Source organism: Mastomys coucha, unplaced genomic scaffold (assembly GCF_008632895.1).
Source record: "Mastomys coucha isolate ucsf_1 unplaced genomic scaffold, UCSF_Mcou_1 pScaffold21, whole genome shotgun sequence".
Classification (NCBI taxonomy): Eukaryota; Metazoa; Chordata; class Mammalia; order Rodentia; family Muridae; genus Mastomys; species Mastomys coucha.
The window spans coordinates 76,235,774-76,261,651 of NW_022196904.1; the positions used below are offsets into that span (position 1 = coordinate 76,235,774).

The 25,878-nt window shown below is 36.7% G+C and overlaps 1 protein-coding gene across 10 annotated transcripts in view; it reads left to right on the top strand.

The window, feature by feature from the left end:
- Nucleotides 1-25,878, top strand: part of Nox4 (NADPH oxidase 4) — a 178,832-nt gene that overhangs the window by 68,299 nt on the left and 84,655 nt on the right. For 8 of the 10 annotated variants that reach the window (XM_031387254.1, XM_031387255.1, XM_031387253.1 and 5 more), the window contains 6 exons: nt 6,206-6,316; nt 7,893-7,977; nt 11,289-11,386; nt 13,203-13,230; nt 20,983-21,055; nt 25,467-25,547. In XM_031387254.1, the coding sequence (XP_031243114.1) occupies nt 6,206-6,316; nt 7,893-7,977; nt 11,289-11,386; nt 13,203-13,230; nt 20,983-21,055; nt 25,467-25,547 (476 nt within the window). Of the gene's footprint in view, nt 1-6,205; nt 6,317-7,892; nt 7,978-11,224; nt 11,387-13,202; nt 13,231-20,982; nt 21,056-25,466; nt 25,548-25,878 lie in introns of those variants that run through there. The other 2 variants (XM_031387259.1, XM_031387262.1) reach the window with 2 other exon arrangements.

A 25,878-nucleotide genomic window follows, 5' to 3' on the forward strand; every position in this document is an offset into this window, starting at 1 on the left:
GGCAACCAAGTTTTTTTTTTTTTAAAAAAATATCTTTAATCTTCTTTTACACTCCAGTCATTTCCCTTCTGGTCTGCCCTCAGAGAGTTCCTTATACCATTCTTCCTCCACCTTCTCCAAGAGGATGTTCCCACCCCCACCCAACCCCATCCCACCCCACTCCTCCCCACCAGGCCTCTCCATTCCCTAGGGCTTCAAGTCTCTTGAGGATTAGGTGCATCTCTCACTGAGGCCAGTCTAGACAGTCCTCTGTTCTATATAGTGTTGGAGGCCTCATACAAGCTCCTGTATGTTGCCAGGTTGGTGGTTCAGTGTCTGAGATGATCTCAGGGGTCAGGTTAGTTGAGACTGCTGTTCTTCCTATAGGGTCACCCTTCTCAACATCTGCCAGCTTTTCCATAATTAAACCACAGGAGTCCCCAACTTTAGTTCATTGGTTGGGTGTAAGTATCTGCTTCTGTTTTGGTCAGCTGATTGCTGGGCCTCTCTGAGGGCAGCCATGCTAGGCTTCTGTCTCTAAGCATACCATAGCATCAGTAATAGTCTCAAGCTTTGGAGCCTCCCTTTGAGATGGATCCCAATTTGGGCTGGCTACTGGACCCCCTTTTCCTGTCTCTTCTCCATTTTTGTCCCTGAAGTTTCTTCAGACAAGAAAAATTCTGGGTCAGAGCTTTTGACTGTGGAATGGCAACCCCATCCTTCCATTTGTTGCCCTGTCTTTCTACTGGAGGTCGACTCTACATGTTCCCTCTCACCATTGTAGGGAATTTCATCTCAGGCCCCTTCCCTTTGAGTCTTGAGGGTCCCTCACCTCCCAGGTCTCTGGTACATTCTAGAGGGTCCCCTCACCTCCTACCTCCCGAGGTTGCCTGTTTCCATTGTATTGGCCCTCAGAGCTTCATTCCTTTATACCCCCAATACCTAATCATGTTCCCACTTCCCTCTCCCCTCTCCCACACAGATCCCTCCTTCCCTCTGCTCCCCATGATTGCTTTCTTCTTCCTCCCAAGTGGAATTCAAGCATCCTCACTTGAGCTCTTCAGCTTGTTAACCTTCTTGAGTTCTGTGGATTGCATCCTATTCATTCTGTACTTTTTTGGCTAATATCTACTGATTAATGAGTTCATACCATGCATGTCCTCTTGAGTCTGAGTTACCTCACTCAGGATGATATTTTCTAGTTCTATCTATTTGCCTGCAAAACTTATGATATCCTCTTTCTTAATAGCTAAATTCCATTGTGTAAATGAACCACATTTTCTGTATCCATTCTTTCTTTGTGGGACACCTGGGATGTTTCCATCTTCTGGCAATCACAAATAAGGATGATATGAATATAGTCACTCATGTACCCCTGTGGGATGGTAGGGCGTCTTTTGGGTATATACACAAGAAGTAGCTGTGTCTTCAGAGGTAGATTTCTTTTATGCCTGAGATTTCCTCTTCTATTGTATTCTGTTGTTGATGCTTGCATCTGTATTTCCTGACCTGTTTCCTTGGTTTTCCATTCCCTTTTTTAGGGTCCTGGGAATTGAATCTAGACGTGAGTCCTTTGAAAGAGCAGCAAGTGCTCTTAACTGCTAAGCCATATCTCCAGTCCATTTTTGTGCTTTATTTGGCAGAAACTTAGTGCTATTTTGTGTCTTAAAAATATGTTTTGATAATTTGATACATAGTACTAGATTTTCAAAATTCCCATGTGTCCTTGCCTCTCCAACTCCTCTTTTGTTCTCTACTCCCTATATTTCATTTTTATTACTTCTTCCACAATTATTTTCTCTAACAAACATATATAGCTTATTGTGTCCATTTACTGTTCTTTGTATACACATTGTTAGGACTGGCCACTTAGGATGGGATAACACACTGAGTGCTCTTTCCTTCAGAAGACTGATTCTTCATTGTCTGTAGTCAGTGATTAACTGTAGCTCTTCATCTAGTGATGAACCTTATAAATTTTCCCCAGTTATGTTGAGACGTCAGCTTGTCTAGTCATTTTCACATCTTATTTAGGTGTCCATATTATTGAGATTTCATTGGTGCAACATCATTTTCATGTTGATGAAGATTCACTATCTTACATCATGAATCCTAGTCCTTTGCCTTGTATAATCTTAATATTCCCTTTTTTTGTGATGCTCCTGAGAGGTTAGATGTGTGTAGTTGTACAATTTGTAGCTGGTAATCCCATGGCTCCTTACTCTGTGTTTTGTCTCTTATGGATTTCTGTAAATACATCATCTTCCTCACAAATAAACTTTTTAAATAAAGGGTGAGACACACTTGTGTTACTTTTATTTTATTTATTTATTTGTTTATTTTGATTTTTCGAGACAGGGTTTCTTTGTATAGCCCTGGCTGTCCTGGAGCTCACTTTGTAGACCAGGCTGGCCTCGAACTCAGAAATCCGCCTGCCTCTGCCTCCCAAGTGCTGGGATTAAAGGCGTGCGCCACCACCGCCCGGCTGTACTTTTAATTCTTTAAGATTACAACTTTTGCTTATTAATTCTAATTATAAGCATATCAGCTTAAGATTAGTTAATTCAAATTGTTTAAGTAATGGGTTTATGTGGTTTTTGTTGCTAAATTCTAATTGAATTATAGTGTTGATAAAATGTACTTTATTTTCTCTATATTTTAATATGAATACTTATTTTATAACTCATTTTTAGAGTTAACTATAATTTGGTGATAGCCAGTTAAGAAACAATATGATTAGATATTTCATTAAAATAGTCTGTATCCAATATTTGTATCATGAATATTAATCCTAATAACTCAATGACTTTCAAAACATTGTGTATGTGTGGAATCAATTGAATATTGCTGTTACAGAGTACTGTTGTTATGTTAGGGCTTAGCACAATATTCTATGAAGATAAGATCTTGCTTTTGACAAACAATACAGGTATGAAGAAGCAGCAGACAAAAGCAAGTCAGTGTCTGTAACCATGGACTCGAGAACCAGGCATAAGGCAAGATTAGTTACTGTACAGATATTGTTTCTCTATATGAATGGATTTGTGAGAATCAAGGCCATGCAGGGAAACTTCAAGTTTGATGCCTAGTCAGACACACATATATTTATGATTGTACTAACTGAAGAGGGGGTGGTGCTGGCAAGAACTGCAGTGGTAACTCATAACCCAAGAATGCAGTGAAACACACAGTCTTGATGGGAGATGAAATTCAAGATCTTGACTTGGCTAGTGAGTTATATTGGTAACTGAGACATGATGTATGTGGCTCATGGGAACTATTGGTGCTAGCTTGTTCGGTTTCAAGATTTTCAACTATAGCCTTTGATGGCTATCTTTTTTTTTTTTTTTAACCATGTTTTTAATATGAAATGAAAAGACATAGTCTGAATAAAGAATTTACCTTCTACAATTTCTGTGGTTCTGGGCAAATGATTTCACTTTTTCAAATCTGAATAAATCATCTTCAAAATTTGTAGAATAGTTTCTTTCTTATAAAGGTTTGAAAACATCTTTTATTCATTGAAGTACATAATATGCTTCAGATGATCAGCAGTGGTCCCAACTGCCCAACTGCTGTTCTACATACATACTATGTCAGCTTTAAAGAGGTGAGATTGTTGTTGCTTCTTGGTTTATGTGTATTTATAATAATCCCATTTATATTTCTTATAAAATTACATAAATTAAAATAATGTAATGGTTGCCTTCATTTCTTGCCTTATAAAAACATATCATAGCTAACTAGCTTAAGACTTTAGTTTTCCACCTAGGTTGCATGTTTGAATCATTTGGAAATATTGCAGAAGTTGTATACATATGTTACCACAATACTGACCTGAGAATTCCTGGCTAAGTAGCTCTCACTTTTTTAACAGCTTATCATCTATAGGGTGACAGAAATTACCTTATAGGGTTGATCTGAGGATCACCATAAAAATCTGTTCCAAAGTAGCTAAAGCAAAGTAACCTTAATTTTAGACATGTTGTGCTCTTAGGGAGATCTGTATCTACTAAGAGAAAGAAGAGAACACAAAGGAAGTCAAGTGACAAGATGTCATGTATTGAGTGGAGCAAGAGAAGTATGTTGGAAATCCCATTTCCTCCACCACTTAGTCAATTCTTTTTTTGAGGGAGGGTCGTTTGTTTTGATTCAAAACAAAACTAGTTATAGAGTGTGAGTCCATGACCATATGTGGATTATAAACCCTGATAAGTGGAAAAATGTATTTGAAAACAAAGAAAAGTTTTTCATCAATAGTTAACATTGTTGTTGTTGTTGTTGTTGTTTGAGACAGGGTTTCTTTGTGTAGGCCTGGCTCACTCTGTAGACCAGGCTGGCCTTGAACTCAGAAATCTGCCTGCCTCTGCCTCCCAAGTGCTGAGATTAAAGGCATGTGCCACCACTGCCTGGCAATAGTTAACATTTTATTCATATTTAAAGTTTAACAAATAGTTGAGCCTAAGTGAGAGCAACAGAGAGGAACTTGTTTTCCTTCTTTTTTGAAAGAGAGTCTCAGTTGTAGCCCAGGATGACCTAGTATTCACAACCTTTCATCATCCACTTCCTAGGTACTAGATAATATGATAAGCTAGTTTAAAATCTTTTGTTTTAAATCATTTATCTTGAAAAGTAGACTTCTCTACACTCATGAAGCTAGACAAATTTTGACTTCATTACCAGTGGTCATGAAGTATGTGTGGGCCCCCTAAGCTCTCAGGTAGAGACCCAAGTGTACACATTATTGTGGATCTGAAAGAGTAACTTCCCTTGCAGCCATGTTTAGGGACTATCTTGCCATTGATCCAAGAGTCAGTGAATTCTTGCAAACCTTTGGCCACATGTTACTATCATTGTCCTGAGGAAAAGCACTAACAAAATGTCCTGTTCTCTTTTTGGCAGAGGATTAGAGAGCAAGCACAGGACAGACCCCTAAGCATTGAGCCCAATGTGGGGGTCAGACCTTCTCTGAGATTTAGCCCCAGAAGCTTTCTCTGTCTTTAGAAAAGTCAGGGTTCTTCTGCTTCACACTGAGATCCGTCCAGAGAGCTGTTCCAGTTCCCTTCTAGACAAATCACAACACTTCCTGACATGTCCTGGTGGCTTTCTCTAATTCAGCTATAGTATTTTCATCTCAGGCTTCTCTAATAGTCAAAAATAAGAACAAGGACTATCTTATGTGAGTGGAACCGGCCTGCAGCCCCACTTAGGTCTGTGTTCGCTTCAGCTGGAGGTTAGATACGGACCTGGAAAACAAATGGGTCGGGGAACAAAGAGAACGGACGCCAAGTAGGTTTTTATCAAGGTATTTATTTACTTGGGGATATTTTGAACATTTATAGGCAGGCAATATTGAAACTGTATACAAGGCAGCAGACAAGAGACTCTGGAACATATTGTGTGTTTTACAATACTGAAATAGTGGAATTGCAAATGACCTTAATAATGCCAAGAAATAGTAAATGTTGATCCTAAGTAGGAAGTGATGTATCTTTTTGTTGGTCTGCTTTGATTATTCTACACTGTGTGTACATACAGAGGCTTCACGTTTTATCTAATGAATGTGTACAGTACTTATTTGTCATTTTAAAAAAAAAATAAGATTTAAAAAGAAGTGATAGAAGAAGAGTGTTGAAAACATGATAGGAGAGTACCAAAAGCAATGGAAGTCCTAGTAACATTGGGATGTTTCCAATCCTCAGACCAGGGAAGCACTTAAGAGGAATAGAGTTTAAGATGAAGCTATAGAAAAATCAAACTACTGGGTAAAGAGCTTGGAAACAAGTGTGTGAGAATGAGTAGGCTAAGCACAAATGAAGAAATATCAGAGAGAGGGAAGGACACAAATTCAGTTTCTTTTAGAACTCTTCTGAGCTTATCAGTGAATATAGATTTCTGTGCAGCTAGATTGTGGAGATGTAGAACACACTTGAATGAGATCTCAGGCTTCTTCCAGCTAGGATAGTATAAGAAACTGACCCTGAAATGGAAAACCATATTAAGGTGATTATATCACTAGCAGAATGGAGAAAAATGTTTTAAGGCCATTGAGAGCAGAAAGAAATTGTTTCAGAGCTTTAGTAAGATCAAAGAAATTCTACAGCATTCTTAAAGGAGTTGTCATTTAACATGGTCCTTAGTGATCAGAGGGATACATGCAACTTCAGATCAAGGCTGCTTTTCCTTTGTTCTTGATTCTGTTTTGACCCTTGCCTTATTTGTTCAGCTAGGATTGTGTTTAAGCAGAGCTTCTGCATCTGTCCTGAACCTCAACTGCAGCCTTATCCTGTTACCCATGTGCCGGACAGTCCTGGCTTATCTTCGAGGATCACAGAAGGTACAAGATAGAAAATCTTATTCATGAATTTCTATGGCAAGATCTCATGTCATAATCACATATTAGTTGTCCTGTTTTTATGAACTAATTTTATTTAGAATATCTCTTCTCAATGCTTGTAAGGAACACATTACCTGTGAAAGTGGTCAGAAAACTATTCTGTAAACTAAACTAGGGAAGAGGATCACAGACATATTATCCATCATGCTTTTAAGTACTATGTTCAGTACTATCATGACTACTAACAACAACTCTACAATCAGATACTATTGGTTCAATTTAATCTTGAGAACCACTTGAAGTATAGAAAGTATGAACAAACTAAGATTAGATATAAAGGAATGACAGACCTAAAGTTAATTACAGTTCTTAGAGCTTCTATATTGTATGAGACCTCATTGAGATTGATATTTTATTTAGAAAACCCAGGTAAGCAAACCAGGGTACTATGTTCTTCGAATATTGTACAAAATGATTCCTAGTGTTTGCAATTTCCAGCTGTTTGACACACATGGCTTCTTGTGAACTATGCAAAAGTCTTAAATAGATGACTGTATTGAATACTGATCCTCAATTCAAATGGTTTTTTTTTTGTTTTTTGTTTACTTTTAAAATGAAAGGAAGAAGAAAGAAAACTACTTTGTCACTTAAGAAACTACAATTTGTCTCTAATTAGTGCTTTGAATAAGTGTGAGAATGCATGTTTGTATGTATGTTTTGATTTTTTTTTTTTACTAAAATAATCAGGGGTACATAGATAGATAATTATGTTTTCAGAGGTTTTAGTAATCTTTGAAGTGTGTAATGCTGATTTACTATATCAAAACTTCTTAGATTTTAAAGTAATTATATTTGGAAGCCCTTTATTTTTGCAGTCATTTATGGAAATAGCATTCCCTAGGTTGCCTACTATTGTTCAATGCTAGGATTTGATCTCTCTGATTGGCCGTTGGCTTGGCATTAAGAGAAGGACTATAAGTGCCAGAAAGTAGAAAGTTCTCTTCTAGGTTTCTCAGTAGGTAATAGCTCTTAAGGAGTTATTGCCCAGTATGAAGCACAGATATTCAAAGATTCTTGACATTTATTTTTTTAGGAGATCAAGAAAACATTTAAAACATCAGATCCATTGGTCTAACTTAAAAATAACCTTAGTTTTTTTACAGCACAAGGGATATCATATATCCTATAAAATTTAATCTTAAAAATATATATATATACCAGGTTGTCAGAAAGTTTTCTCTGACTGTGGTCCAACAGAACAAATGCTCATGACAGTTGGGGACAAATGCAGCATAGACATTTATGCAAAGTGACATTTTGTAGGATCCCAGTGCGTTTTCTAACTTTCTCATCTAACACTTTATGTTTTTCAGGTTTTTTCAAATAAGTAACATCTTTTCACATTCACTGGAATGGTTTCAGTGACTAGTTATGCCACGGTTCTCTCACATTTGACTAGAAGGCTTGTGTTATAGTTCCAATATTTTTCATGATATGAGCAATGCTATAGTGAAAAATTTTGAACATATTTTGACTGGTTGTATTATTTTTGCTATATTAATTAATTTTTATTTAGGTCCCTAGCAGGAGAACAAGAAGATTGTTGGATAAAAGCAAGACTCTCCACATCACCTGTGGAATAACTATCTGTATTTTCTCAGGTGAGAGAGCTGAAAAACATTATTCTATTAGAAGTGTATATTTTACCAAGGTAGAAAAACTTGATTTTATTGTTTTGCATGTTTTCACCTATTATGATCGTACTTGGTGACTTTCAAATAATCTATATTTGTCCCTATTTTGTGAGAATGAGAAGAGGGTTGTGAGGGCAATTATAGAACATAGGTGTTTCTTATGGCATTTTGCATTATGTTTTCCAAATGCTAGATCTAAGCTCATACTGATTTTCTCATAAAAGTAAATAATTTCATTTGTAAAGTTTAAAATAAGGATACTTATTTCAGGCTTATTAAAAGCATAATTAGAAATGTGAAATTTTAATTTTAAAATATGATTCTAGGTCAAGATATATTTGATAAGTATTATTTATAGTGATAATTGTATAGAATAGACTTTAAATCTATATAATTTTATCTTGATTCATTTCATGTTAGTAAATGTAAGCTTTATGTTTTAATCTTAAACATTTCTACATAATGTGCTACAAGTTTAAGCATGTATATAGTGATATGTACCCACTGTTTCAGTATCATAACGAACATTTTCACTGATCTAAACATACTCAGTGTTCTACAAGTTCATGTTTCTTTTCTTTCTGATATGATATATTTTTTCCATGTTAATTGATTTATTCAAGTTAGCTCCTGGTTGCAGCTCCACTCTCTTCTCTCTTCCCCATCCCTCCCTCATGAATCCTTAGAGAAGGGGAAACACCCTACTTGGATACCTGCCTGAATTGGGACATCAATTTGCAGCAGGGGTCCAGAGGGGTCCTAGGTCCAGCCTCCTCATGGTTTTTGGTTGATGGTTTAGTCTCTGTGAACCCCAATGTGCCCAGGTTAGTTAACTCTGTAGGTCTTCTTGTGGTGTCCCTGACTCTTGCTTACTGACTTATATCCCCCACTTTTCCACAAGACTCCTCAAGGTTCTCCTGATGTTTAACTGTTGGTCTCTGCATCTGATTTCACTAGCTGCTGGTAGAAGCCATTCAGCAAAATTATGTTAGGCTTCTGTCTGCAAACATTGCTGAGTATCATTAATATTGTCAGGGACTAACTTTCTCTCATTATATTGGTTTCAAGTTGCTATGACTGGAAGCTCACAGGGCTACATAGTTAGCCTAGATTATGCTTTGCAGTAGAAAGAAGAGACCTTGACTCAGGAAGGTAAAAGGCAAGAACTGACTCTTGAAAGTTTTCCTTGAACCTCTATGTATATACCATGACACATATATGCATACAAAATTTTGTTACTTAATTAAAAAAAAGACACAAAGATAAATGAGACAGAGTTGTGTGTCCAGAAATAATCCCATGCAACTCTAGTCATGTGATTCTCTACACAGATGGCAAAATCATAGTGGGTAAATAGGAGCTTTGCTATGAAATTATGCCTAGCAAACTGTCTTCACAGGAAGAAAATTGTAACTATCAGGCTAAAGAAAAATCAACTTAAAAGTAAATCAATGACTTAAGTGTCAAATGGAAAGATATCAGAGTTAGGAGAGATGGCTCAGCATTTAAAAGTGCTGCTCAGTTATGAGGACTGGACTTCAAATCTACATATGGTTGCTCACAAAAGCTTCTATTTCCAGTTCCAAGGGATCCAGGACAGGCTTTGGCCTCCATGGGTACATGTTCCCACACACAATTGTACATGTACTGATATAGGTCCACACAATTCTAGGTCAAAATTTTTGAAAGTAGGTTGGTGGGCCCATCCCTCCACTGGGAGCCTTGCCTGTCTACTAGAGGTGGTCTCTTCATGTTCATCTGCCCATTGTTGGGAATTTCAGCTAAGATCATCCCCATTGAGTCCTGGGGGCCTCTCACTTCCCAAATCTCTGGGACTTTCTAGAGATTGTGTTGAGTTTTTATATGGGATTAATATTCAGTTGTTCCAGAACTAGTTATTGAAACACTACATTTTCCTTCCATTTGTTGTCTCTGCTCTTTGTAAAAACACTAGTGGATTATATTCATTTAAACAGATTTTTGAGTTCTCTATTTTATTATTCCATTTCTGTATTCTTCTGCCAGTAACATACTCTCTTGAGTACTGTAACTTTATGTCACTTTTTAAATATACCTGATATTAATGCAACACATTTTGATACACAATTTGTTAGCCTGAATTATAATTCCTAAAAATAAACTTTTAGTTTATTTGGCATTCTGAACCTCTCTTGCCTTTATTGTTCTTTGTGGGTAATTAATAGTACTTGGTGAACCTGAATTTTATAGGCTATGTTTTACACATTGTTAGCTTATCTATTTTTCAGGCCATCCTTTCCTTTGAAACAGCATATTTCATATATTATTTTAACCTGTAATGGTTAGTTAACAATTACAGAACCTTTGTATCTTTCTTTACTGTCTTCATGATTTTACAGGTAAATTGAAAACTAGTAGATAGGTTATAGGGTCAAGGCTACAGAAGTGTCTTCATTCAATATGTTATCATAGAATGTTAATATGTACCTCATTTAACCTTAAAAAAATTAGGAAAGGAGGAGGATTTGAGGTCTAGTTAAACAGATCATTTGCTCCTCCCTTGCCTGTTTTGAGATAATTTTCATTGCTGTTTATGAGAAAATGGGTTATGTCAAACTTCTGGTCATTCTGTGACACATGCATCTTTTATATGAGGTCAGAGTCAGCTGAGCACCGTGTTGGCAGTGCCCTTATAGGTTGTTGTTTGTCAAGTGATAGTCACTATTTCACGGAGTTTTTCTACCATGAAGTGCCTCTCAACCCTTTACTGTTGAGTTTAGAAAATTATCTATTGATTGTGCAAGATCTCCTCTGGTTAAAAGCCATTCAGAAGGCTGCAATTTGGTAATGGATGACAGTGAAGTACGTAAGATAGAGTAGGTTAGAGCTATGGGAAAGATTAACTGTATGGAATACAAAGAGATGCAGTAAACAGTTTATTGGACAACTGAGTGTTTGTATTGATAGATGCAAAAATCTAAAAAAGTGTGTGTGTGTGTGTGTGTTTGTGTGTGTCTCTGTGTGTGTGTGTGTTTGTAGAGGGAGACATTAAGTGAGACTCTTCTCTAGATCTTGACCTGAATTACTATGGTTATTTAGCTTTTGAAAACTTAGTAAACTATCTATATCCAGGTGACTTTGATTTTGTGTTTTAGAATGATTTTGATTCAATATTTTATTGCTCATGTACCTATTGCAGTTCTATTTTTAATCTGTAATTGTTTGTGGAGAACAGATGACTTCTAGCCAAGGAGCATATGTGGAAACCACACTGACCTATCCCTGGTGTGGTTCTGTAGGTGTGCATGTAGCTGCCCACTTGGTGAATGCTCTCAACTTTTCAGTGAACTATAGTGAAGATTTCCTTGAACTGAATGCAGCAAGATACCAGAATGAGGTGGGTGGTCTCTGACTTGCCATTTTCCACTCACTTGTCATTAGATAACTAATGAGGGTCTGTGATTTTTACAGAAAATCTGTACCTTGCTGCTCCTTTGAGTGCTTTTAAAATGCAGTTGTCAAGTTGAGTTTTATTCCTTTTCAATAGAAATTGCAGGTAATTACTATTCTATAGTTTCTCCTGCTGAAAATGGGAGTTTGCAGTGTCTACTTTTTATATCCTGCAATATTCAGAAGGTTGCCACTCAGGTCTGCTTTCTGACTCCCAGCAGCTTTTGTCTAATTCCTTCCATTTAGTTGAGAGTGTCAACAGTGCCAATCTCAGAAAAAAAATTCTTTAATAACTCACTTACTGTGCTTGGGTGGAAAAGGGCACAGCTGTAGGTTGATTATTTGTCGATATTAAATAATGAATTTATTTGACTTAAAAAGTTAGTGTTTTTTTTTTTAATGATTTCTTTATTTCTATGACAAAATGACCTTGAGCAGAGTTTACTAGTATATGCTATCTAATTTAGTGACAATGTTGTGCCATATGATCTTCTAAATGTTCATGAGTTGAAATTATATGTGCTGAGCCAGAATCAGATGCTGAGCACATATATAGCAATAGTCAGGTCTCTGTTCAATTTTTCTCCAGAGAGTCATTAATTCCCAGGGTCATGACTGCACCTTAGCCAATCTGCTGTCTCTCTGACTTTTCTGATGAATTACAGTGACTTAACATGCCATTAAACCTTCCCCTCATCCCAGAATCCATTTTTTCTTTTACATACCATTAGGACTTTCACAACTAATACCACTCTAATCATTTTTGATTGTCTTCCTAAAAGGCAACAAATGACAAAACTAATTGTAAAACTGAATGCCTCAAATAATTTTTGATAATTCTCTTGCCTGTGCTATTGTCTATATCTATCAATATGATGTGACTAGCTTGACTAGGGCGTGGGCATTGCTATTTTTAAAAAGGATGACCAGGTGATTATATACTACACAAAATGTTGCAATTCACTGGAGAATCTAGCTTCTTAGCTTTCTCAGTGACAGCTCTTCACATGCCATGATTTCAGACTGAGTTCTGTTTCTCACATCTCTACTTCTTCTCCCTGAACTGTCCTCCAGCCTTATCGTCATATTAGCAATATTTGGTTTCCAGTCTCCACGCCAGCCAGCTTCCTTTGCATAGCATTTCCCTTTATGCTCCTCTTTCTACAATTCATCCTTCTTTAACACCTATAAATAGGTTTCCTACTCTCATACTATGTTTAGTTGTCCAATATTCTACTATGTTGGTGGATTTAGTCTTAAAAAATTACTTTTTGGTTGAGCATTGAATATAATGTGTTTAAAAGCTATCTTGGTTGTAAAGGCAGGATAACAATGAAATTATAAATTTACAATCTGCTTGGCAACATAATGAGGCATATATATATATATCATATGTTATATACAGTGTCTATTTATATGTTATATTAATGTCTATTTAATAATGTCTATTATAACTTAAACTATTGTATCTCAAAATTGTAGAATAAACACCACCATTACAGACAGCCTGTAATCAGATCAATAATCTGTCCTTCTAACTTAGTCAATGCTCTCATTTTCTATGGTGGGAAGACTTCTCTAGTTTTGCTTTTTATAATGCAAATATGTTCTGAGAATTAATTAATTGAAACTGTCACTTGTGTTGGATGAATAGTGCCATAGTTCTTAATACATGGCAACTCACCTGAAAAACTTCTTACATATGTTTATATCACTAGCATTTTTATTTTCCAGTCACATGTTTTATTCTTTCCTTTTTTCAGGATCCCAGAAAGCTTCTCTTCACAACCGGTAAGTTTTCATTCATTGTTTTCAGCAATGAATGAAAGAGAGGTTTTTGAAAATAAGCATAGTCAAATTACACATCAGTTGATACATGCTAAATCACAACATTCTATAATTGATATTAATAGTTTAGTTATGATGCTGTAATGCCAACTGAGTCTTCACTCAATAGTTTGAGTCTTGGATAAATAAAGAAAAACTGTAATTGGATACATTGGTTTGCTGTACAGTTTTTGGCAAGTTACTTAAATGAAAACACTATAATCCTCATGCCTCATGGAGTCCTGCTTTGAGATATGGCTATAGACAGTGGAAGGTAATATACATGTTCTTGCTCTTAAAGTTTAGGGGAAAATAATGGACTATTGGTGTTAGTGTAGTTCTAGTAATTGAGCCAACTTAAAGTGATATATGAGAAATGATCTTAAAACCCATGAATGGGAAAGTTATTAAAATAAGTTATGTTTTGGAGCTCTGTTATTTTTACATTTACATTTAATTGTTCCCTTTTAAGAATATTCATTTGAAATGTCACTCTAGATTGTTCTGTTGCCAATATATATCTTTACAACTCAAAAATTCACCCTGATGCTGGAGAAAGTTGCACTGTGAGGATGCTTACTGTGTTCATGTCAATTATGAGGGTGATGAGGCATTGAGAAAATCTGTGATAAATGACTAACTAGTAAATGATTAACTAGTAAGGAAAAAACATGCACAGTGGCTGGGGCATATTACCCTACTACATGCATTGCCTTTCCTTTGCACTAGTTTTATGAAGAAAAAGTAATACAACTTACATCTATCCTTCTATGTCTTAGAGTCATAAAGTGGCTTTGTTCTAATGACAAAATTATTGTAATACCATGTTGTAGTATTTCAAAATTCTCTATTCAGGAGCTTATTCAGTTTTGCTTAGCCTTTTCTTCATCAATAACATGTTTTGATTTAAATTTTAGTAACTGAATGGAAAAATAAAAGTGAAAAAAGAATCAAAATACAACATTATATACAAATACATGCATTTTAGATTCACATGAACTAAATCAAGAGAAAGAACAGAACTGTGTGTTAAGAATATTTTCTATGGGACTGGAGTGATGGCTCAGATGTTAAGAGCACTGGCTGTTCTTCCAGAGGTCCTGAGTTCCATTGCCAGTAACCACATTGTTGCTCATAAACACCTATAATGAAATCTGGTGCCCTCTTCTGGCCTGTAAGGCACCAGTATTATGTTCTTCACTTCAAGTCTAGTAGAGACTATATTCCATAGCAACCTTTTCAGAGTCTCAGGAATAGTGCCTAGGCAAAGCAACAGTCTTTGAGATGGTTGTTCAAATGCAGACAATATTATTATTGGTTCTTTTCTTGTACTGTAGTATGTTTAATCTTCTATTGTCTACTCTCTTGGTGCCTAATTATTTTTTAATATTTTTTTAAGAAATCATTTCTTAAAACTAATGGCCATAAAAGTACAATATAGTAATTATACTTAGTATTTAGGAAATGAAAAGAGTTTGAAATTAAGAAATAAGAATTTATACAACAAATTCAATAGTTTTGAGTATGCACACATCCCTTTAAAACTACTTGTATACTAAAAATTTCCTAATTCAATAATACATTCCATGATGAGCATAAAATATTTGACATTTAATTAGAATAAGAAAAATGTGCATGAACAAACACCATTATGTTTTTAATTAAGTTAAAAGAAGTAGGATAATGAATAGAATATGATGTGTTTCTGACTGCATTGTGTAATGGAACAAATGAGGCTCAGAGGCATTCACATAGGGCAGTATAGTACAAATGTGTATTGTAAGGGATCTCACAGGGCATATAGTACAATTGTGTTTTGTAAAGGATCACACTAGGCAGTGTAGTACAAATGTATATTGTAAAGAATCACATAGGTCAGTATAATACAATTGTTTATTGTAAAGGATCACACAGGGCAGTATAGGACAATTGTGTATTGTAAAGGTTAGTCACTTTCATATGAGTAGATATGAATAAATAAGAACACACATGCCAATTTTCTTTCTCCTAAAAATAAAAATATATATTTGACTTTACTTTTTGAGAGGATCAAGTACTTTCAGAAAAATAAGTGTATTTCATATAGGCTAGTTTAATTTTGCCCAATGCAACTGGACTAGTGATCAATTTTAATCTGTTTTTCCCATGTCTTGGAAATTGTATCCATAAATGGGTAATAGAGTAGAACTTAGCTTAGTTGCTAAACAAGGGTACATTAGGGACCATTCAATGTTTCAGAAATGGTTCAATGTTTATTACTTAGAGTCCTCTATGCTGCAATTTTCTATGTTGTTTAACCACCCTTGACAAACCCCTATTTCTCTTTAGACCAGCTTCATTTTATATAAAACATCTAATGATACACTTTGAATGCCATCCAACAATTAATTGAACATAGAAAACCACTTGTTTATGTTTAATTTGATGCAGAGATCTACACAACTATCCACATAATAAGTTATCTAGCTTTTGCCTCTTTATTTGCACTAAGTAGGACCTGGGGCTACATTAAGGGGGTCTTAACCCTTACCTTTTTAGTAATTTTAATTACAACAGGTAATATATTTTGACCAGTAGTTCTCTGGGAATAAGTCCAAGGATTGCATATTTTGGCCAAATAATCTGTGGCTGAGCTTAATATTCAGACTGTACTCTATGGACTTTTAATCATTTGACAAACAGATTCCTGCACATGCATGTTTAATGCTTCATTATTTATAGTAGCCAAGAAATTGAACTTGCCAAGAGGAATAGCTAAAGAAAATGTGATACATATATGTGATCAAATTTTACTTATCAATGAAGAAAAAATAAAGTCATGATATTTATAGAAAATAGATGGAACTGAAAGTTATACTAAGCAAAATAAACCAGAGCCAGAAAGCCTTTTTATGTGTATGCATGCATGTGTGTGTGTTGGGAGGTGTCACTATAGATCAGGAAACTAAAAATGAAGTCATGCAGAGAGTATTCGAAACCTAAAGGGTGGAATGGGGGAAAGGGAATAGTACAAGGTGTGTGATATGCAAGGAGGGGGAGAGTCTGGGTGAGGTTAAGGGACCTGCAGGAGAACAGAGGGGCACAAAAGAGGGAGGAGAGTTAACAGAAACAAAGTATGAATGCAAATGTCATAAAGAATCCCAGTGTGTTGCATGCTGGATTAAAAGAAACAGTGAAAATAATTTGGATATACAAAAAAATGCAACAAATTTTAGATAAAAAATATTTCATAAAAAGAATTAACAATCTTTATACTAGCCAAGAGCTGGAGAGAATCCAGAAGTCCTTCAACAGAGGAATGGATACAGAAAATGTTGTACATTTACACAATGGTGTACTACTCAGCTATTAAAAAAAATGAATTTATGAAATTCTTAGGCAATGCATAGAAGTAGAAAATATCATCCTGAGTGAGGTAACCCAATTGCAAAAGAATATGCATGGTATGCACTCACTGATAAGTGGATATTATCTCAAAAGCTCCAAATAACCAAGATACAATTCACAGACCACATGAAGCTCAACAGGAAAGAAGACCAAAGAGTGGGTGCTTTGGTCCTTCTTAGAAAGACAACAAAATACTCACAGGAACAAATATGGAGATAAAATGTAGAGCAGAGACTAAAGGAAAGGCCACCCAGAGACTATCCCACCTGGGGATTCATCCCATATACAGTTACCAAACCCAGATACTATTGTAGATGCCAAGAAGGGTATGCTGAAAGGAGCCTGATATGGCTATCTCCTGAGAGGCCCTGCCAGAGCCTTACAAATACAGAGGAGGATATTAGTAGCCAACCATTGGACTGAGTGCAGGGTCCCTAATAGAGGAGTTCGAGAAGGGACTGAAGGAGTTGAGGGGTTTGCAAACCCATGGGAAGTACAAGAATATCAACCAACCAGACTCCGCCCCCCAAACTCCCAGGGACTAAGCAATCAACAGAGTACACATAGCTCCAGCTGCATATGTAGCAGAGGATGGCTTTGTCATGCACCAATGGAAGGAGAGATCCTTGGTCCTATGAAGGCTGGATAGATAGATGCCCCAGTGTAGGGGAGTTGAGGGCGGGGAGGTGAGAGTTGGTGGGTGGGTGGAGGAACAATCTCATAGAAGCAGGGGGAGGGAGGATGTGATAGGTTGTTTCCAGGAGGGATGGAAACCGGGAAAGGGGATAATATTTGAAATGTAAATAAAGGAAATATCCAATAAAAAAAAGAATAAAAATCATTAAATTTATTCCCTGTGGAATACATACAAAATTCAGCAAGATTTGGCTTTGGCAAAGGAACCACTAAAAGACCATAATGTCAAACCACTGTGAACTGCTGGGAGGTCTTGGGCTTCTCTTTCATCTTCCAATGACAGGAGTCAAACCTGCTATATTAGCCAGGCGGTGATGGTGCATGCCTTTAATTCCAGCACTTGGGAGGCACAGGCAGGAGGATTTCTGAGTTTGCGGCCAGCCTGGTCTACAGAGTGAGTTCCAGGACAGCCAGGGCTATACAGAGAAACCCTGTCTCGAAAAACCAAAAATCAAAACAAAAACAAACCTGCTATATTCCATGCCACCCACCTCTCTGTCTCTCTCCCTTACTCTCTCCTTCTTTCAATCTCTTTCTCCCTTCATTTTCCTTTCAAGTTTACCCTACATACTTTTTTTTTTTTATGTTCCATGGGTATGATGGGATGGAGGTTGTTACAGAATTTTCCATGTCTGTCTCTTTCAACTGTCTGTCTGTAGTCATTGATATTGTTGCCAATGCAGTTTATTTGCTTTTTATGGTCTGTGGGAGCATGAGTCATGGGTTTCCACATGATGGTTTCTGGCATCAGCACAGATCATGAACAAAACATCTGATTGTAGTAGGACCACAGACCCAAATAAGGCCCCCCAGTGCAGCTGGGAACACAGATATCCACATAGCATCCCACCTCAGCATAGAACACAGCCTGTCTGTCTTAGGTTTTTACTGCTGTGAACCAACACCATTATCAAGGCAACTCTTATAAAGGATAACATTTAATTGGAGCTGGCTAACAGGTTCAGGGTTTATCCATTATTATCAGGGTGGAAGCATGGCAGGCATAGGGCTGAAGGAGCTGATAGTTCCACCTCTTGTTCTGAAAGCAACTAGGAGAAGACTAGCTTCCAGGTAGCTAAGATGAGGATCTTAATGCCCACACCCCCCTTGGCACACCTACTCCAACAAGGCCACACCTCTAAATAGTGCCACTCCCTGGGTTAGGTGTACTCAAACCACCACAGTGGCATTTGGTACTAACATGAGCCACAGACATCTCCACAGACTTGATTTCAATAAGACCTTGGACCCAGACATAGCTCCCAGATGCATCTCAGGTGTGGATATCACTGTGGCCCTAGGTGACAGCATTACTGACATGCAGCAACATGGTTTAAGGCTGCAGGACAGACCATGAACATTCATATGACTTTCAGGAGTAACACAGGCTATGTACATCAACACAGACCCTGCGGCATTAAGACCATGGACCCAGACATGGCCCTCCATGGCAGCATGGAATCAAACATCACCATGGCCTCAAGTGGTATCATAGGCCACTCACATTAGTATGATCCCCAGGGCCAGCATGGTCCACAGACACCAACATGGACTCAGGCCACTGCATAGGCCATGAACATCTGCATGTCATCAGGTGATTATCAACACGATACTTGGACACCAACCCAGAACCTGATCACATTAAGGCCACTGTCACACTTAGAGCCCTCAGGGGACATAGCAGTTCTGCAAAGTCTCATCAAGAAAGTAAACCATTCCTCATCTTGGGCCTCCATCAATCCCTAGAGATAGGATTATCCTACAGACAGGCAGCTTGTTCTTGGGCAGAATCTGCATGTGCTCAAGCTCTTGCATGCTTCACACCACCGCATAGATCTCACATGATCTGTCATCCACCTCAGCCCTCTCTCTCTCCCTGTCACCAGTTCAGCAATTCTCCCCAGCTCTCTCACCACTCCACTTCTCCATCTCTCCCATTTCTATCGTGCAGTAGTGCCTCAGGCTGCACAAGAGCAAGTGGGGACTGCTTCTGCCCAGCCTGGCCCTGCTGGCTTCCAGCAGGGTGCACCCACAGTTGCTTTTCTAACCACAAGATGACAGGAAAATTTCACATGCAAATTAATCTGTACATTCCTCCTTTTTACAAGGTGAATCAATTTATCTTATTTTACTCAATCTATTAATTTGGGGGATTCACCTCTATTGATGCTTAATATACAAATATTTCCTACTTTATTGTGCATTGACTTTCAGATATGTATAACAATACAGTTGTTTCTCTACTTGTCTGTTGATGTTATTGTGAGTATTTGTATTCCATGACCATTAAAAAGAGCTGTGAATATTCTCAAAGAGTACTTGTGTTGCTATAAGCTTGTTTCTTTGAGTAACTATTTGGGAGCCAGGCCATGCTGCAGGGAGGCTGCTTTTAAATAGTCTATCGTCTGTTCTTTAGTGTGAGAGGGACTGATTTCTTCCCCTGTGTCAGGGAAGCAATCACTTACCTAGAGTAAATGGAAACGGTGCTGTGAAATAAATACCATTGGGAAAAATGGTCCAGAATACATGATTTGTATCAGGATTATCAGTCAAGGGAATGATTTCTGTTGACACTACGTTTGAGTAAAGTGAAATTTGTTTCTACCGTAGTGAGTATTCTGATATTATTATTGTCCAGTTGCTCCATCACTTTGCAATCTGAATGATATGTACTAGCACTGTCCTTACACTGATCCAGGACTGGTTGTTTCTTTAGTGGTTACTTGTCAGTGAAAAAGCATTAATGTTCTGTAGGTGATGCCAGAACAGAGAAGTGGGAAGCTTATATACTTCTCCAATTAGAATTTGTTGAATAATTATTCTTTTGGCCCAATTTCAGAGTCCCTCAGAAAAGAAATATAAACATGGTGTATACACACACACACAGAGAGAGAGAGAGAGAGAGAGAGAGAGAGAGAGAGAGAGAGAGAGAGAGAGAGAGAGAGAGAGAGAGAGAGAGAGAGAGAGAGAGAGAGAGAGAGAGAAAGAGAGAGAGAGAGAAAGAGAGAGAGAGAGTGTTCTGTGTATGGGAAGTAGTTCAGAAGACAACTTGCTGGTCTTGCTTTTCTTCTTTAACCATGTGAAATACAAGGATAAAATTGAAGTTATCATGCTTCTTTGCAAACACCTTTACCTGCTGAGTTATCTCATAGACCCTAGAATGCTTTTGATGTGAAGAGAAAATATATCTACAAGCTTTCTCCAAATAGCACCACTGATAGGGGATATTATAGATGATGGGAAAGAAAGATTATAAGAGCCAGAGGGACAGATCATCTGTTTCAAGATAGTGTCTTCTACATATAACAGGGAATCTGTACACTGGAATCCTCAACAATATGACTGCTTAAAGAAGACCTCCATGCTTTCACCATTAGGAAAAGAGCATTTGGCAATGCAAGCATAGATGCCTCTACTCCAGGAACAAAGGAGCCTGCCTTGTCTCAAAGCCTGAACACTTGAAGCTGTGCTGATTTTCTAACAGTTTGTTTGAGGGGTTGTATATACAGAGAAATAAAGTTTGAATTTGCTTTTCACTTATTAGTATATTATACTTTAGACTTTAAAGTAATAACTTTTAACCTTTCTTAAGTATGACTTAAGTTAAAAATGTACTTGTAAATGTTCTTACAGTTCCCGGCCTGACAGGTGTCTGCATGGTGGTGGTATTGTTCCTCATGGTTACAGCGTCTACCTATGCAATAAGGTAAGGATCAGACTGACGACTGAGACTATTTTGTTATTCACCTGTCCAGGTTGCCCAGATTTCTTCCACTTATTTTCATTTTCCTACAAATGCAAAAAGTCTTGGAAGATTAAAGTATTTGAACTGCATTTAGTGAGTGGGTTATTCTGGGATGCCACAGCTGAAATAGAGACATTCCAATATTTCCTTTACATTTTAAAAGATTTATTTGTTTATCTTATGTGTATGAATACAAGCTAGCTGTCTTCAGACACACCAGAATAGGTCATTGGATCCCATTACAAATGATTGTGAGTTATTTTGTGGTTGCTGGGAATTGAACTCAGGACCTCTGGAAGACCAGTCAATAGTTGAGCCATCTCTCCACCCCTCATTTGCCTTTTTTGAAAATTACATTTTATTATCATAAGGAATACTGTATGAAAATTTCTACTGAATACAAAGGGAAGTAGAATATTTCAGAATCTTTTAAGGATGTTGGATATTGGATGGAATTTTACTGTGTGCCCACAGACCTTGAAAGAAATATATGCCTTAAAAAATATTTTACAGTTGATTACCTGATGATAGTTTTTAAGTTGGACTATAATATAAAATAGCGTTCTAAATAAAGCCTTAGATACAAATTTGACACATGCTTAAATGTTTAGCAACACTCCAACTCATTGATTTTCTTAGTTAAAGTCTTTTGATGGGGCTAGGGATGTAACCCAGTTGGGAAATTGGTTGCACACAAGAATGGCATCAGTCCATAGTTACCAATGTGAAATTCAGGCATAGTGTACATCTGCCATCCTAGGACCAGGATGGAGGTACCTGTCGACAGATGGAGAGGTGGATATGTGTGATTTTTCTGGAAAGTATGTCTAGGCAAATTAGAGAGCCTCAGGTTCAGTCAGAGACCCTAACTCAAAAGAAAAAAAAAAGATTCAGAAAGATAAAGATACTTGACTGCAACCTGTAAGTATATGTGTGAGTGTGCATAAACAAACAAACAAACAAACAAGTAAAGCCGGAACAGTTATAGATTTGCATTGTCCATAGCATTTTCACATCTTGTTTCGTTTTTCTGGTGAACACATTCCATTTCAGAATAGAAGTATCGCACATATAAGATCAAACATTTTGCTTGAAGAAAAAAAAAAGAAAAAAACACTTAAAAATTCTTAGAATTTAAAAATCTTTAGTTATTTCCTTGGCCAAGATATGAAAAATAATGAAGAAGTAAATGTTTACATGGTTTGAAAATAATTGGAAAATAGTATTTCCAAATGATTCTATTGCTGTATTTCTGTGCACATCTACACATAATCATACCCACTCCCAGTCATCACAAAAGATTAGCGTTGTGATCCTGAGCTTTAGTTTCACACACAAATCTTCATGCTCTGGCTTACTCTGTGCCATCCCACCAGCCTCTGTCTGTCTCACATAGACATTTTAAACATTTTCCATGTAGACACATTTTATTGTTCTCTTTACTGATAACACAATCTATCACCATACATGTATTATTCTTCAAGACCCATGAATTTTGAGTTTTTAGGGTTAACTTACGTTTTTGAGTAGTAAATTCTGAATACAAGTGACAAATCTGTGTGTTTACATACATTTTAAACTCTGTCTGAAGGACTAAGAACAAACATTTAGATTATAAAATAGTTTGCTCAAATGGTAAGGATATTTTTAAGTTTCTTATGAAAACTATAAATTATGAAATCTACATTTTGGGAAATAGGCAGTTCTATCCTGTAGTTGGGTCTTAAATTGAAAAACATATTTTTTAAAGAGCATTACACAATGTATTGAAACTAACAATTATGTAGAATTTGACCTAGAAATACAATCAAACTAGATATGTACGAATCCATATTATGAATATTTTGGTGACATTGTTTATGAAAGCAAATGCTTTAAAATGAGTAAATGGAAAATTATTAACTATTGTTTAAATGGGAGTTTTTAAACATTGTTAGTGTTTTATATTAGAGTCATTCAAAAAGTTCTTCCAAGTGTCTGCTCTCTACTAATATTTAATAAGTAAACATTCATTCTGAACACATGAAATGAAATACATGTGTACTTTTTACAAATAATTAACATCTATTGTTTATCATTTTATTTTTTGACCTCCCCTAGAGCAATAATGCTGTCCTGATAAGGGTTTCTAATGCTGTGAGAAAACAGTATGACTAAAAGTAACCTGAGACAGAAAGGGGTTGTTTCAGCTTATAATCTTCAGATGTCATACTCCATCACTGAGGGAGTCAGGGCAGGAATTCAAGCAAGGAACTTGGAGGCAGGTACTGAAGTAGCATCTGTAGAGGAGTGCTACTTACTAGCCAGTTCCTCATTTTCCTAGTCTTATTTCTTATGTAACTTAGTACTACTAGTCCAACACTTATATGACCCTCAGTAGGATTGCCTTCTCTGCATCAGTCAATAATCAAGAAAATAACCCCACAGACCCCCTTACAGGCTGTCTGATGAAGAACTTTCCTCTATTATGACTCATTTTCCTAGGTAACCCTATCTTGTATTATTTGACCCAAACCAGATAGAAAGTGATCCCCTTGTCAACTTGAAACATCAATATGTTGGACCACATATTACTCTCCTTTCTTGTTTATTCCCAAGTTCTCCTCTTAATATCAATATTTCAACATAAAATATGAACTGTCTCTTTAAAACATTCAGAGTCTCTCTAAATTCTAAAGTCCCTTAATTGTGTTTTCTCATAAAATCAAAAATAAGTCATATCCTTCTTATTTCAAAAAGGAGAGCCTGTTCACAATTCAAATTTAAGCAAAACCAAAATTGCACAGTGTAAAAGCTCTGTGTCAGACTTCTTGGACTCATGATTTTCTGGACTTCAAAGGGCCTAGGCAGCTCCACGTCCCTGCTTCTACCAATTACAGTACATGTAACTTTTATTAAAGGCTCAGGCTTGCTTCCACACCTCCTTGGAATTCTTCTCTCGTTACTAGAATCTCCAAAATGCTGGAATTTCTGCTCAAACTGGCCTGTACCTTGATCTAATTAGGAACACTGATGTTGCCACATGATCCCAAGCCTCAACTTCTTTCCATGAGTTCTTCAGTCCTGGAGCTTCTACTGCAACTGAGGCTTTTTCATCACCAACAGATTCTTTTGGCCTCTCACAGTGCCAGGCCTTCCATGACTCCTTCATCTTTTCCAGATTAGTATCATCATGCAAATTCTTACACATTTCCAAATTCAGCTGCTAGCCTGAACTTAAACACCTCTGGAACATAACTTCTAAGTTCTGATTCTGAGGAAACAGTTCCCAGATGTTTTCTTTTCAGTAATTTCAGTCTCTTCTTAATCAAGGCTAATTCTTTATCTCCTGGTGACCAGAACTGCATATTCTTATTGGCCATCACAGAGAGAATCTTTAAGAAATTTCCAACTTCCTTCTTAAACTTCAGGGAAGGTCACCATTATCTGAACTACCTCTAACATCTCTAAGTTCCCAAAATAGTTCAGCATACTCTGAGCATTCAATAATTTTCTGTCCTAAAGTTCCACTCCTTCCACAATACCTTCAACCCCAGAACATGCTCAGGTCTATCACAGAAATAGCCCGTTCCCGATACTAATTTATGTTTTAGAAAGGATTTCAATTGCTGTCATGAAATAGCACAGTCAAAAATGATTTGGGGAAAGGGGGATTTATTTATTTACTTATTTATTCATTTATTTATTTATTCAATTGTTCCACATCAGACTATGTTGTCACAGAAAGTCAGGGCAGAAACTCAAGACTGAGACCTGAAAGCAGTAACTGAAACAGAAGGAAGAATGCTAACTTTTAATGATAATTTAATCTTTTTCCATTTAGGTTTTCTTTTTGAACTTTTTAAAAAACATCCTTTGAAATCAGAACATTAGTTTGAAAAGTACTTGGCAATACAAAAGTAAAAGAAAAAAATGAGCTGAGAATTGTCATCCTCACCACCAATTGGGGTGCTTGATTCCAGCATTAAAGAGGCAGAGGCAGGTGAATCTTTATGAGTTCAAGAGCAAGCTGGTCTGCAGAGTGATTTCCAGAGTTACATAGGGACTCCATCTCAAAAAACAAGCAAAGAAAAACAAAATGCTATTTAAAAAGACAAAAACATTATAAATCAGACTACACCATGGTGTGTGTGTGTGTGTGTGTGTGTGTGTGTGTGTATGTATGTGTGTATGTGTACCAATCACTTTCAAATATTATTCATGAGTTTTCTTAATATACCTTGTATAGTAAGTTAGTAGCTTGATATAATAGATGAATCTTAGACGACTGACATTTCAGTGTTCTTCAAATATGATAACTATTTTCAGAGTACATGTTTCTTTCAGGTGATGAATATAAAGCTGGGCTGATGCAAACTGGTTTATTTTTCAGGGTTTCTAATTATGATATCTTCTGGTATACTCACAACCTCTTCTTTGTCTTCTACATGCTGCTGCTGTTGCATGTTTCAGGGTAAGTAAAACTGTCTGAACTAAAATCTACATTCTCATGTCACACATAACTGAAAGGAGGCATTTCTGGAAAGTGTGATCCTCTGCATGAGATAGCATTTTGTTAGCAGGCCAGAGCTCACAAGGGATACCTTTGCTTCCATCATTATCCTGTGTACAAGAAGTGATATCTTTTAGATTAATCACTGTCTGGTAGTCTAGATACATTTCAACAATCATAAATAGAATTAGGTAAGAATATGACTGGAGTGGTCCCATTTATCTTTTTTTTTTAATTTATTTTAGATATTTTCTTTATTTACATGTGAATTTCTCCATTCCCAGTTTCCCCT